The following is a 15,976-nucleotide window of genomic DNA, read 5'->3' on the forward strand; positions in this document are numbered from 1 at the left end:
ATGGCAAGGCCACAACGACACGGCAGTCATTTACCGAAGACAGTTCTGTCGAAAGCTCGTGGGGTTTCACTTCCTGATGCGGCTGGGAGACGCACACTATAAGGTGGCTTCCGGAGTACAGATGCGCATGTGCATGTCGGCGCACACTACCTGGTCGAGACTATTAGTGGACATTAATACAGGATGTATTGCTGATTTTGTACTGGCGGTTGCACTTCTACTGATACCTAGCGGTCAGTTGCACTCTACACAGTGGCGTCCGTGTACTTTTGATTAGACATTGTCATCATAAACAGCCCTTATATCCATGGCTATGCTTTTTGTTTGTTCAAACTTTCTTTTTCGGTGATACAGAGTCCATGTAAAACGTCAGGTGTCTGTATTAACTGGCGGGGTGAGCCCACTGTGGGATTGCCTCCAGAAGGATTGTGTGCATCTCGTGTTTACTTTTGCAGCTGTGGACGTGCCGGAGGTGGATCTGAGCCACCTGAGCGACGAGGAGCGCGCCAAGATCCAGAGCGTGATGGCCAAGGCGCAGCTCATGGACAAGGACCCCGCGCCCGCGCCCGCGGCGCCGCCGGCGCACACCAGGAGGTAGGCTCCTTCTGGCCTTAGCTTTCTTTCTTAGTGTTTACCACTCGTCGCTGAAATAACCGAGAAGAGATACAAAGTAGAGCAATAGAAGTGTAAGATCTAGAAAGACGAGTTCGTACTAAGAAGGCTCTCTGTTGTTCAAAAGCAGTGAAAAAAATCCATTGACGAAGTAGCCATGTAAGAACTGATTGCAGTTATAAGGTTCACAAACGACTAACTCTCCTGGATGAAATATAAGAGGGCTCTGAAGATTTGTTGAAAGGAAGGGACTGACTGTCGGGTGCTGAGATCGATTTACGTATTATGAAATCTGATCAGGTTATAACTTCTGTCAACGAGACGACGAAGTTATTACAGAAAAGTCACAAGCTCGGGTTGAGGAAAGATATGAGGTGAAATTGGTCTCCGTCTTTTCACAAGAGTCATCCGAATGTTATACTTAAGTGATTTAGAGAAATTACCTGGCACGTTTTTGATAAATAGCAGTATCTAAAGAGGAAAAATCGGACCTGTTCCTATGGAAATGAAGGTACCGGTTGATCAAAAAGTCAGTATAAATTTGAAAACTTAATAAACCACGGAATAATGTAGATAGAGAGGTAAAAATTTACACACGGGCTTGGAATGACATGGGGTTTTATTATAACAAAAAAAAGTAAACAAAATGTCCGACAGATGGCGCTGGAAAGCAAAACTTCAGTGACTGCACATGACAATCGTATATAAAAGGAGCTGTAATGAGAGAGAGGATCAGATGCGCCAGCAGTCGCAGCATGTTGACGTTATTTAAAAAGGCGCTTTTAGTGAAGCTGTATTATCAGAATGGGGAATGTGCTAGTTCAGCGTTACGATCCCATCGCCATAGGAAGGGGATTCGAACGGGTAAAGGTCCGTTGACAAATGCAGCTGTGGCGAGAATGATTTCTAAGTTCAAAGCCACGGGTTGCTTAGTCGATAGACCCCGTAGTGGCCGACCGAGCACAAGGCGTAATGCTGCTGAGACAGTTCAGGAAGAAATGGAGACTGTAGCGGGTTCGTCTATGCACGGGGAAGTCAGCGCTCGTGCAGTCGCACGTCGCACCGGTATTCCATACACTACTGTTTGGTTGGCACTGAGGCGTACCCTTCGATGCTATGCCTACAAAATCCATCGGCATCATGAACTGTTAACTGGCAATTTAGTGAAGCTGAGGGCATTTGCGGTGTGGGCGTTACAAAAGATGGCGGAAGATGACGATTGGTTGAGTAACGTGTTGTGGACCGACGAAGCTCATTTCACGTTCCGAGGGTCTGTCAACGCCCACAACTGCAGAATTTGGGCTACCGAAAATTCTAGAACTGTCGTGGAAACTCCATTGCACGACGAGAAAGTCACAATATGGGTTTGATTTACCACATCTACCGTTATCAGGCCTTTTTTCTTCGAGAAAGTGCGTGATTCTGGTTTTGTAACTGCTACCGTGACGGGTGAGAGGTACGCCGATATGTTACAGAATCGCATCATCCCCAGCCTGGCTGATAAACACCTGCTGGAACGTACGATGTTTATGCAGGATAGCGCTCCACCCCATATTGCTAGCCGCGTGAAAGATCTCTTGTGCGCCTCGTTTGGTGATGATCGTGTGCTCAGCCGCCACTTCCGTCATGCTTGGCCTCCCAGGTCCCCAGATCTCACTCCGTGTGATTATTGGCTTTGGGGTTACCTGAGGTCGCAAGTGCATCGTGATCGACCGACATTTCTAGGGATGCTGAATGACAACATCCGACGCCAATGCCTCGCCATAACTCCGGACATGCTTTGCACTGCTGTTCACAACATTATTCCTCGGCTACAGATATTGTTGAGGAATGATGGTGGACGTATAGAGCATTTCCTGTAAAGAAAATCATCTTCGTTTTGTCTTACTTTGTTATGCTAATTATTGCTATTCTGATTAGATGAAGCGCCATCTGCCGGACATTTTTTGAACTTTTGATCACACGGTATTTATGGCAAAATCTTACGAGGAAAAAATTGCTCATGCGTAATTGAATAAGAGATAAGTGATGTGTTGGAGAGAGTGCCTCTATTAGGCATATCACGTGACTCGTATGTTTCGCATACACTTGTTGCCGCCAGCGTGATAGTAGACAAGATGCGCGATACAGATGCAGCGATGCACCCTGTTTATCAACAGGATTCAAACGTTTTAAAGTTTGATTCTCCACGAACTAACCAAGCTCATCGAAAATGTTTATTCCAGGGTAGTGGAAATATATATTTAAGAAAAACTAAAATTCATTCATAGATGGGAAAGCGGTAGAGGACCTCGATAATCAATGAATTATCCAGTCACTAACGTGTATAGAACAAAAGAAAGAACTGACTAGTAATACTGGAAACGAATTTCAGTGACTTACTGCAGCGATAATCCCAGCTGTTTGTAAGCACACAATGATCATACAATTGCTTTCAAGATAACCAGATGTAAGTATACCCTTCCGGACGCCGCCGTCCGAACAATTATCGCAATAATTACATACAGTAGTAAGGTGTAGATGTATAATATGTAATCACGTGACAGACGTCGTTATTTAAATAACTCACCCAAACATTTACTTTAAAAGAGTACAGTCTATCTCTCACACCGACCAGTTTCTCCGCTAATGGTTATGCGTAATGGTGGTTTGCTTCCGCCTTCTTTCACAGCTGATCTGAAAGTGTTTTACAACTTTTGTTCATATCAGCAGCTATCTCAGAGACCGAGGAATGCGAGGGGCAGGTAATATATCTCTTTTTATCGTAGCATCCGTACTCGCAAACAAAAGACATGAATGAGAGCAATAACGTAGACACAGTTTATCACCGCTTACACTAAATGGATAGATTGACTTCCCTGTTGGGTCTTCGGGTTACCACACCTGATGACTCAAGTAGTTTTTCGATGTATTCGTATGGCAAACTGTAAACCTTCTTCCATCTGCTGATACAATAACTGACAGCAGTTAATTTTGGTTTGTAGATAATGCCGTGTGAAAGAAAACACTCACGAGCGCTTTATACAGGCAGTGACTGTTTCTGTCAGAACTCTATTGCCTATTCCAGAAATAGTCATCGCGCTCGACCTGTCAATTGCGATTTTTTCTTGAAGTTCTTCAGACTGTGACAACAGGTGCTCTATTTCAGTGTCACAATGCTCTATGAGCAGTTTCTTTAAGCAAGTATCCATGATTTCACCTGTAATGATTTTGGATATTAGCAGAAAGTCAGATGTTCTATGGAAGGAACAGATATTATGCCACTTGTCCTGAAGTCGAATATCGCGTTCCATTACACTGCCACATCACTCAGATGCAGGCGTGTTGTACCGGTACTGCTTCAACTGAAACCTGAAGACAGTCCGACAGTAGAGTGCATCCTTCCTCGGTCCATAAATAACCGGAGGGAGCTACTGATTGATTTTTTCGTAATACTAAGGCTATGCAACATAGTTGAATCGGAGAGGGTTCTTCAAATTCTAGCTAATTGCGGACGTTCTTCAACAATCAGAAACTTAAAAAGTTGTAATGAACAAGATTTTAATCCAGTTCCAGGAGTCCGGAGAGTCCTCACATTATATAATTCTTTCAGTCTTTCCTCACCTCTTTCCACCCCTCCTGTGTTGCACGCACTCTATTGCCGAAGTGAGTTAGGTGGCACCGCCCTCTCAGGGGCGCTTTACGTAATTTCCCTAAATTGTTTAAGGCGATACTTTGGTAGTTCCTTCGGAAAAGGATGTGGCCTATTTTCTTCCCCATCATTGTCGAAATTAAGCGTTTGTTCGGTCTCTAATGACCACATTGTAGACAGAGCATTAAATCGGCAAATTCCTTCATTCCGTCTATTCTGGTATAAACTGCTCTCCGCTATCAGAGAAGTTACGTAACTCGAAAGTTTCAAAAATAAGATAATGGCGTCTTACTTGAAACATTGCCAGCTCTACGTTTACTTCTCACTTGGCCATTAATCTGCATTATCACAATTTTTACGTAGTCTTAGACACGTCGTATCTTCCACCTCAGTCTATCTCTCTTTTATTCGACAATGATCAGCCAGAACTTTGCGGCCACCGAATTACTATCGGTATAAACCCGTCCAGGCGATAGCAGCGTCACCTGACGAGTAATGACCGCTAGTCACACCCACGCACGATGCAAGTAGTCTCAGTGAGCGTGTTGTCCGTGTGTAGAATGGGGAAGGCGCACGATCTATCTGAGTTTGACCGAGGGCTGATTGTGACGGTCTGGAGGCTTAGCACGAGCGTTAAAGAAACTGCACTTGTCGGATATTCGAGGCTGTGGCACGTGGCAAAACCAAGGTGAAACCACACCCAGACGTTGTGGGATTGGGCGGCCACGCCTCATTACAGATATCGGAGGTCTTAGGCCCGGCAGACTGATAAAACAGGTCAGGCGGAGAACAGTGGTGAAATTAACGTCAGACTTTAATGCTGGGCGGAGTACAAGTGTGAGTGGACACACTCTTAACGATGGGCCTCCGCAGCCGACGACGCGTATATGTGCTAATGTGAACACCACGACATCGGCAACTACGACTAAAATGGGCACGTGACCATCGACGCTGGACGTTAAGTCAGGGGCACAGCGTTGCACGGTCTGATGAATCCCGATACCTTCTTCCTCATGCCGACGGGAGGGCGCGAATCCGTTGTCTTGCAGTGGAACAGCACCTTGACACCTGTACTGAGACAAGCTTGCGGCGGCTCCACTATGCACTGGGGAACATTCACGTGGGTATCCGTGGGTCCACTGGAGCTCGTGCGAGGTACCGTGACGGTCAAGGGATATCGTACACTGGTTGCAGACTCCTTCATCACGATCATGTTTCCCGACAGCAGTGGCATTTTTCAGGAAGATAATGCGCCATGGCACGAGGCCAGAAGTGTGAAGGAGTTCCATTTGATGATATGGCCCACCATTTCGCCAGATCTGAACCCGATCGACCACATACAGGATGTGACTGAACGTTATGTCAGAACGCATCCCCCCTCCCTGGAATTTACGGGAATTAGCTGACTTCTGTGTTCAGATGTGGTGGCCACTCCCTCTATCGACCTACCACAACCTAATTGCTTCCATGCCACGACGCGTCACAGCTGTTATCCGTGCCAAAGGTGGAAATACCAGCTATGAGGTAAGCCATAATGTTCTGGTTGATCAGTGCATTTCTCTCACTATATCTATCTTCATTCTTTTCATTTTATCTTCGAGGTATCATTTCATCGTTGGAAGTTGTAACTGTTCGCTTCTTTTCTCACTGACAACACTTGGTGTTGCGAAAACAATTGAATGAATGAATGAGTAAATATATAGTTTCCCTTTCTTGTGACATTTTTAGCGAAATATGCACTGTTCATCTAGAGCCTGACAACCTCTCTGGTCGTTGTTAGGGACGCCGAACATTTAGTTGCGGCACGGTCTTTACATGTATTCACAAAAAGAACACAGGCAGAGGACATCCGGCGTTGTTTTTACGCTGTTGGCCATCAAAGATGTAACACTGTGAAGGTGGCATGCCACAAACGTCAAACTGCCATGGAAAGAAGGTGAGAGTACGATCACCTACATTCTTTATTAAGGTAAAATCAGACAACAGGTTTCTCATTAAGGATTAGCATTTTCATGGTGTCTTTTTGGGAGTAGATGTTTGAATGAGGGAAAGAAGGAAGATCAGGATTTAGCGTTTCGTCGACATCGAGGTCATTAGAGACGGAGTACGAACTCGGAATGTTTCATGGACAGAGGAGGAAATTGACCGTGCACTTTAAAAAGAGTGATCACATGGCACGATTTATGGAAATCACGGAAAACCTATGTCTGGATGGCCGGACACACATTTGAACCGTCGTTCTATCGAATGCGATTCGCGTGTGCTAACTACTGCGCCCCTCGCACGGTGTTTGTAAAAAGGACAAACGTTTACCAACAATAGTAGAAATTCTACAGCGGCAAGGTCAAACCCTATCTAGATTGTGGTTTCTCGTTTTGCTATTTTGCATTTCGTCCTGTTCGGAATTTCGCGACTGTCACGCGAAAGCGGAATGCATTGGTTCAGGTGATCCATACTGAACATAATGCAGGATCTAAACTACCCCACGCCACTAGGACCAACTACAAGACTCACATCTACACCTACAGTTACATTTATAGGGTGTTTCCGTAAAATCGTGTAAAAATTTAACAGGACATAGAGGATGCTCGACCGAACAATTTGACGTGGGGTCGGAGAAGCCAGCTTAAGTAGAAAATAGGAAGAAAATCACATTACCTTGTACTTTTTTATTTACATTAGTTACAGTTAACTGCAAATACCATCACTAACACAATGAACTTATCATCTGTACGGTATCTTACAAAATGTACTGCAACCGACAGCCATCAACCTGAATGCAAGCATGACATCGACGAACAACATTCTGACGCATCCTGACAAATACCCCTGGTGTGTTTCGAATCATATCATTGGCACCTACAATTCTGGCAACTAATTCCATCTCCGTATCCAGAAGAGTCCCATACTTTAGATATCCCCGTAAGAAACAATCAAGGGTATTCAGGTGAAGTGACCTCGCAGGCCATGGAATAGGACCTTGACTTCCAATACTGCGAACAGGAAATACAGCACTGAGATTGTTGCTGACATTCACACTGCAGTGAGACAGTGCACCGTCATGTTATATTCACATCTTTTCACGAAAAGCCAAGGGTACGTCCTTTAACAACTCAGGTAGAACTCTTTGCACGAACCTCAATACAGGTGGCCATTCAGACGGCCAGGTAGAAGATATGGCACAATGAGATTGTCGCCTACAATACCAGTCCAGATATTAAGAGCAAAACGTACTGGATGGTGTTATTCTAATACAGCGTAAGGGTTTCCCTCATCTCACACATGGCTATTCCTGCTGTTGGAAATACCATCACGATCAAATGAGGCCTCGCCAGTAAACAGCACGATTTGGAGGAAATCTGGTCGATCAATGTACTGTTGGAGCAACCAATGACACAACGCGATCATTAGTGCAAAGTCAGTCCCAAGCATTGCATGGACTCGTTGTTGGTGATATGGGTGTAATTACTGTTCGTGCAGTACTCGCCACACTCTAGTGTGTGCAGCGCCCATTTCACGTGCAATACGACGAGTGGTTGTAGTGGGGTCCGCTGCAACACGTTCCAGCACCTCCTCTTCAAAATCGGATGTGCGAGTGGTCCTAATGTTGCTATGTCCCTCGTCTCTTCTTTCCAATGAGCCAGTCTCCCCAATTCGTCGATCGAGAGAAATAAACACTCGTCGTGACGTATGATGCCTGTTAGGAAATCGTTCCCTGTACTACCGTTCAGCGGCGAGAGCATGCAACGTACTTCCCCCTACACAAGGTGCCTGTCAGTGAGTTCTGCGAAACTGTACCGGTACTGCTCCATCGTAATGTACTGTACATCTCTGAACAGCACTGAGTAACGAATGGGTTTGTCGTTGATTCGTAGCACGTTCTGTCATGGGACAATGTCAAATACGATACAACAGAGCCTCCTTGTGGACAATAAAGTAAAAAGACCTGCATCATAAGTTCCTAGTAATCCGTCCTCGTTGTTTCCTTACAGAAAATAAAGAATGTACGGAAAACAGTAATGCTATATAGAGCGGTAGACAAGTTTACCTCCATATCTCCTTAAGCTGGCTTCTACAACCCCAGGTTCCCTACCTCAAACTGTTCAGTGGAACATTCTCCATGTCCTTTTACGTTTTTGCATTTTCTTACGAAACAACCTGTATACTCCGTAAACTACCGACAGATATATGGCGGAGTGCACTTTGTGTTCCACGGTCTCTTTCCCCAGGCAAGGGTGTTGCATTCTTGCACGTTGGAAGGAACATTACGTCGCACTATACATATACTGCCAAATGCACCTACTCCACTAATGTAAATGAAATGTCAAAATACCAGAGACTTTACTGGTCTCATACAGATGTACTTTATGTATATAGACTGAAGCGGCGAATGAAAATTCCTACCAAGGCCGAGAATCGAATCCCGGTCTCCTCCTCATTAAGCAGGCGCGTTACTCAGTAAGCCACCTAGGCACAGTGGTTCACATAACAGCACGGATTACCGTGGCACTCCTCAATCCGCGATCCAAACTCTTACTGCGCCTCAGTCTACTTTAAATTCCCTCTTACATACGAGCATAATTGCCGAAGCTCTCCATGTTGTGGAATAGCAGCTCAGCATCTAACGTAAATTGGTTTCAGACTGGATCCCACATTTACGGAGAAGGTGTCATTCCAGAACTTGGTGAGCCCCGGCAATTCTGTTTGTATGTAAGGGGGAATTTGAATCGAGCGCGGAGACGTGCGCGGAAAAAAAACTGAATTAATAGATCAATGATGCACTTGAACAATGGTCATGGGACGTCCGTCCCGAACAAACAGAACGAATAATAACGAACAAAATGGGATCAACCAAAATAAAAGTGGCTAACGTACTTGCCTACTAAGCAGGAGACGCGCGTTCGATTCCCGACCTTGGTACAAATTTTCACTCACAGCTTCATTCCATTTGCATTAAATTGCAGTGATACATTTTATGCCAAAGCCAAGACAACCTCACCAGAAAAATAAATACGTCCCTTTCTGTGCGGGAATGACATAATTGTACGATCACTATGGGAAGTAGGCAGTGGGACATATGGAGGTTAGGGCTGAACCTGCAAGCATGCTCGGTCAGATAAAGCCGTTAAGGCGACTACTCGTAACACGAGAGAAATCCGGGTTTGAGTACCAGTCCGGCACAAATTTTGATATATTTCCAATAACGTGTATAGCTCTTGTGGTACTGTATTCGCAATTTGCGGGTACATTTCATTTTTAATTTTAAATCTGTAGTGACACTCGGTTTTCCACCACCACAAAAAGCCTCTTAATCTCTACATAGCAACCACAACCGACATCCATCTGAACCTGCTTACCAAATCCAAGCCTTGCTCTTCGTCTAAGCTCTTTGCTCCCCACATGTCCTTCCATTATCAAACTGACACCTCCTTGATGCCTCAGGACGCGTCCTGGCAAGTGACCACCCCTTTTTTTAAGGCGAATGGCACCACAAACTTTTCTTTCTCTGTTCGATTCAGTATCCCCTCATTAGTTATTCGATCAAATGGTTCAAATGGCTCCGAGCACTATGGGACTTAACATCTGAGGTCATCAGTCCCCTAGAACTTAGAACTACTTAAACATAACTAACCTAAGGACATCAGACACATCCATGCCCGAGGCAGGATTGGAACCTGCGACCGTAGCGGTCGCGCGGTTCCAGACTGAAGCGCCTAGAACCGCTCGGCCACACCGCCCGACAGTTATTCGATCAGTCTATCTAATCTTCAACATTATTTTCTGGCATGACATTTGAATAGCTTCTATTATCTTTTTGTATGAACTGCTTATCGTCCAAATTTCATTTCCATACAAGACTATATCCACACAAATACCTTCTGGGAAGACTTGCTATCACTTAGATGTTAACAAATTCTTGTTTTTGAGAAGTTTTTCTTGCTGTTGCCAGTCCGCATTTCATATTCTCTCTACTATGGCTAGCGTATTAAGTTACTTTCATACCTAAATAGCAAAATTCATCTAATTCCTTTAGTGTTTCATTTCATAACATAACTTCTTCAGCATTGCCTGAATCAGTTCGACTACTTTTCATTACTCTTCTATCACCTTTGTTGATGTTCGTCTCGTAATCTCTTTTCAAGGCAGTATCCATTCCGCTCAGCTGTTCTTCTAAGTCACGACAAAATGACAATGTTATCGCAAAACCTTAAAATTTAAATTTATTCTCCCTGAACTTGAATTCCATTTCCAAATTTATCCGTGGTTTAATTCGTAATTTGCTTGATGTGGAGACTGAATAACATCGGGGACAAGTTACAACCCTGCCTCAATCCCTTCTGAACTACTGCTTCCTCTTTGTGGTGTGCGTACTGTAAGACCTTCGGTACACACACGATCAGATTATTTGACTTGTCGCTCTAACGAGGTAGGCGAGTGTCAGCAATATGTCTCGTGGTCTTATCGTGGAGTGATTATCTTCTGCTGTTGGGTCAGATGACAGAAATGCCACTTGCACGCTTAGAGTAGTAGATTGACAGTGACCAACTTTAAACAGAACTTGATTAATTTTCACACAAATTTATTAAAATAATAAAAATCATAGATATTAAGTAACTTGATTCTGGATGCTGTTTACAATTGACAATCTGAAGTTCCTTTGGTCTTGGTACGTTAATCTTATTCTCACATATCTCTGATACTTGACAAAGCGTCTGTACATTTCTCTTCATGTCTATGTACAGGAATATGATAATCTTATTAGGTGCAGACTAAAACTTGACTATAGACAAATGCAGACAAACGCAGACTGACTAATCGGAGGTCTGTACACTCGTTATAATACCTCGAGCGTCCAGGTATCACTGCGCGAGTGTGATCCGCGAGGAGGAAAGGTTCTACGTCAGCAGCAATCTCATTGGCTGCGTTACATATTAATACGTGGATCGGCGGAAGCAGAATTTGGTCCATCTCTAAGACAGCGCCATCTCGTAGTGCGGAGACGGACGAGCGCTGCGCCTGCGCTGTTGTGCTTAGCGGGGCGCGCTCTAGTGGGAAAGTTGTGCACGCGCTGACTACGCGGAATGATGTACACAACACTCTTCATGCCCCTGGACTCTCATCCCGTACAAGTTGCGAATAACCTGTCGCTCCCTATATTTTACTATCGCTACGTTCAAAATTTCAGAGTTTATTCCAGTCGACACTGTCAAAAGCTTTCTCTGAATCTACAAATGCTATAAACGTAGATCTACCTTTTTTCAACCTGTCTTCTAGGCTTAGCTGTAGGGCCAGTACTGCCTACATCAGTACTCCGCAAGCCACCTGACATTGTATGGTGGAGGGTACCACTGACTAATCCAACCTTCCGTGCTCCACTTGCGAGGAATGGTTTTCGGTAAGCCACTATATTAGCTCTAATTTCTCGAATTTTCTCATCGTGGTCATTTCGCAAGATGTATGCGGGAGGAAGTAAAATGTTCCCCTACTCTTCCTGGAAACTACTCTCTGGAAATTTCAGAAGAAAACCTCTCCGTGACGCACAACGCCTCTCTTGTAGCGTCTGCCATTCGAGAGTGTTGAGCATCTCGGTAACGCTCTCGCGCCCACTAAACGATCCCGTCAAAAAACGCACCGCTCTTCGTCGGATCTTCTCTATCTCTCCTATGAGTCCTACCACGTAGGCGTCCCAGATTGATGAACAATACTCAAGACCACATCGAACGAACCCCTTGTAAGCCGCTTCTTTCGCGGATAAGTTACATTTACTTAATACTTTTCCTATGACTCAGTCTGGCATCTGCTTTCCTATTATTTATTTCCACATTCCACTTACGGTCGCTGTGGATAGTTACTCCTATGTATTTTACGGTAGATACTGTTTCCAGCAATTTGTCATCAGCAGTGTAGTTGTAAAGCAGTGGATTTCTCTTTCTACATATGCGCAACATGTTACTTTTGTTTACGTTCAGGGTCAACTGCCAGAGCCTCCACCATTATCAATCCCCTACCAATCCCCTAGAGGTCATTTTACAAATCAGTACTGTATTATGACGCTGCTACTTTAGTACAGACATCCGCATCAATCGCGAACAGTCTTAAAGAACTTCCAACAATTTCTACTATATCATTTACATACCTCGTAAACACATTTCCTTGGGGCACTCCGGAAGTTAAGTTTGTTCCGTTAAGAGCGACGTGTTGAGTTCTGCCTGCAACGAAGTCTTAAATCCAGTCGCAAATGTAGTCCGATACTCTTTAAGCTCGTATTTTTTTGCACTAGACGGCAGTGCGAGTCAAGAAACACGGCATCAACCTGAGCGGCGTTGTCTACAGCGCTATGGATCTCAGAGTTTCGGAAGATCCTGTTTGCGGAATCCATGTTCATTTTTATAGAGGAGATGCTGTTCTTCAAACACGTCGTAATAAATGAGCATTAAACACGTTCCATAACTCAACAAGATATTGGCGTCTACCATATACGCTTATAGCTATGTCCATCATTCCTGTTGTCCTAATTGAAAACGGGAATGACCTGCACTTTTCTCCGATCGCTAGGTTCCATTCATTGCTTCAGCACTCTGTCTCTGCAGACTCTTACAGGTATCTTGTCTGGTCCTGATGTCATTCCACTGAAAAGTGATTCTAGTTGTTTTTTTGTTCTGCGATCGGTTATCTCAGTATCTGCCATTTCGACGTTCGTACGATGAATGCAAAGAACAGACAGTATTACGATCTTCCGCGGTGAAACAGTTTCGGAAGACCGATTGCAATATTTTGGCGTTATCTCTGTCATCTTCCGTTTCGGTGCCTGTGACAGAGTGACTGAATAGATGATTTCGGACACATTATTTACTTTACGTAACTCCAAAACCTCTTAGGGTTTTTAGTCAGGTTGGTTAACAAAATTTTATCTTCAAAGTCATTAAACACTTGCTTACGCTCATTTGTTGCGAGGTTTTGATTTCTCTTCAATCTGTGATGAAGCTCTATTTGTTTATACAGCAGTGTTGTAACACGGTTCTATTCCCTTTCGCCTACTTTAATTGCTGAATTTATGTATTTTCACCTTTCGTGAATTAAATAGCGGCTTGATGATCACTGATTCCCTGCTCCATGTTGTGTCGATAGGTTCGGTGCTGTCTGTGACGATGAGATCTAAGATGTTACTCTCACGAGTTGATTCCGCGATTATCTGCACGAGGTAATTTTTGGATAAAGTATGTTGAACAATTTTACACGATTCTCTGTTCGTACTGCCAGACATAAACACTTAAGTGAATCTATATATACTAAAATATGACCAGGAAATTTACGAATACTGTTCACTCCGTCATACAGGGTCGTACAAACACGTAAAGAACGTTGAGCCATAAATAAGTTTGTTTGCAGGAAGACAAGAATCCACTTATAAAGAGAGACATAGACTGAAGAGCAACGTGGGGCCAGCACGTTGATCATATGACTGTCGATATTTTTAAAAATATCGGGAATCCAATATATCGATATTTAAAACAAAATGTCATTACAAACGCGCGACAAATCGGCAAGAAGTATCGACATGTCGAAAGAAAAGATATCGACATCTCGGCCTACAAACATATCGGCTTCACAATGTAAATATATTGCCAGTTTTAGATACGTATATTTAAGTTTTGATTTACTATTAGATATTCTGTACATCAGGAAGCTAGCACCCTGCCTATTCCCTTTAGAGCCAGAACTGGAAAAAAAACAATTTGAAAGTCTGGAAGTTAATAATAGGACTTGTGCAGATGAAAGCTTGTATGACAATACTTTTTTGGGCGACTGTTGTGTTGTTAATTAACAATTGTGTATATGGTGCATTGTCATGCAATATTTCAATCCTGTTAACCTCTCAAACCTTATTTTCTTAAATTGTATTGCCTGCATGTAAAAATTAACCTTTTTTTTCACGCTGATGTAGAAATCTTGTGTTTTTGTTGGTAGCGCCGAGCCCGTCAGCATTGCCCCATCTGCCCCCCTCCCCCACCCACACACCCACCCATCCACCCACCCACGCACCCACACGTCTCCACTCGTCCGCACAGACCAATACTGTCATTTAGATTTTGTCCATCATTTTCATCATTTTTCTTAATAATGCCGACGTGAAGAAACAGCACATTAGTTGCATTAACTTTTTTTTAACGCAACTGGTGCGCTATTTGTTCACATCCGAAATCTCGTTACTCCATCCATCTCCCCCCCCCCCCCCCCTTCCAACCTCAGTTGCAATCGAACAACTACTTTTGTGCCACCTCTGCTTGCTTCATACAGTCAAAGGGAAAGACTGGATTTGATGGAAGGTCAAAAAGTAGCAAGAGTCCTTCACACAGTGAAAGTAAAATTATCTTCTACTACAATTTCAAAAGAACAATTTCAAATATTTGCCGAAAATAGAGGAAAAAATATAAAATAAAAATATTGGCACTTGATATTGCCTCTTTGATACTGACAGATCGATATATCGGGAGGTTAAATTCAGTCTTATATCGATATTTTGTGGAGAATTATCGATATATAAATAATTTATCAAGTGCCCTAGTTCATAACTGGACGACGTCCCTTGACGGGGCAGCAGAGAGAGGCCCGTCGACAATGGTAAGCCCAGTGACAACGCTGGGCATAGGAGTAACAACACGTTGTCCATTCAGAAGTATCCCGGTTCTATGTGTAGTCTAACTATGGACGTATTTGTGTGTGGAGGCCCCACCACTCGTAGTAAACCTCCAGAAATATCTCAGTTTAGCCAGTGACTCCGTAGTGGATGGTATAAGAGGCGAACAGTACCATTTGCCGTGCTTTTCCATCCTAGTTTTGCGGAGATTAAGACAATCTGGCCTTGGACTATCTTAGAGAGTCATCACGTAGGATTCTTACTACCCGCTTCACAAGTTGCGACATGGTCGCGGATTAAAACAGTGTACCAGGTAGGATAGAATGAATTTATCTTATTTCCCCCAATGCTCAAAACATTTGGTTCTTAGTCTAACGGTGTCATCTTCAGATCTGCAGCAGAACATGGAAAATGAAATAACTACTGAAATGATTACGTGTTAGAACAATAAAATATGCCACAACGGAAAATTATTACTTCCATGGATGTAAAATCATTCGCTTAAAATATGGGGAGGCGTACCTGTTTTATAACATATCCTAATATAATAAAACTGTAGTGGCATCGTCACAAAATACACAAAATCAGCTGAGCATCGTCACACATACTTCAAATATGGTGTAGACTATGCCACAGTTCATACTGTTTACTGTTCATAACATGTTGTAGTACAGTAGCCGCGACATATGTTTGTGCCGTAAATTCGTTAGACGTCGCTACTGTAAGTCTACACAAATTCGACAATCATAAAATTGTGAAGAGTGCAACAGGTAAAGTCTGTAGTGGGCTTGCCAGATGTGATGAAGTGTAATAATTAAAAACACGAATAAAACTAAATTAAAAATTATTAAAATGAACTGGATAAGTAAAATTTAAGATTCGGAGACACTCTTGTGGTCATTTTAGATAATAGCAATAACGAACACTAGAAAAAGCTTATGGAGCTACTACAGTAACATGAAGTTCATAAAATAACTAGGGGAAAAAAGCGAAAAGGATGAAAACGAAAACGCCTCGTCATATTTTAAGAGCACATTTTCACATCCATGAAAGTAATAATCTTTCGTAATGGCAAATATTATTGTTCTAAGACG

General features: G+C 43.3%; 1 protein-coding gene across 1 annotated transcript in view; it reads left to right on the forward strand.

Moving 5' to 3' along the window:
• Positions 1 to 15,976, forward strand: part of LOC126298156 (histone-lysine N-methyltransferase 2D-like) — a 989,658-nt gene that overhangs the window by 172,682 nt on the left and 801,000 nt on the right. Inside the window, exon 2 of the mRNA XM_049989466.1 lies at positions 456 to 594. Within this exon, the coding sequence (XP_049845423.1) occupies positions 524 to 594 (71 nt within the window). The 5' untranslated portion in view covers positions 456 to 523. The remainder of the gene's footprint in view (positions 1 to 455; positions 595 to 15,976) is intronic.

The sequence above is a fragment of the Schistocerca gregaria genome, chromosome X, assembly GCF_023897955.1.
Source record: "Schistocerca gregaria isolate iqSchGreg1 chromosome X, iqSchGreg1.2, whole genome shotgun sequence".
Taxonomy (NCBI): Eukaryota; Metazoa; Arthropoda; class Insecta; order Orthoptera; family Acrididae; genus Schistocerca; species Schistocerca gregaria.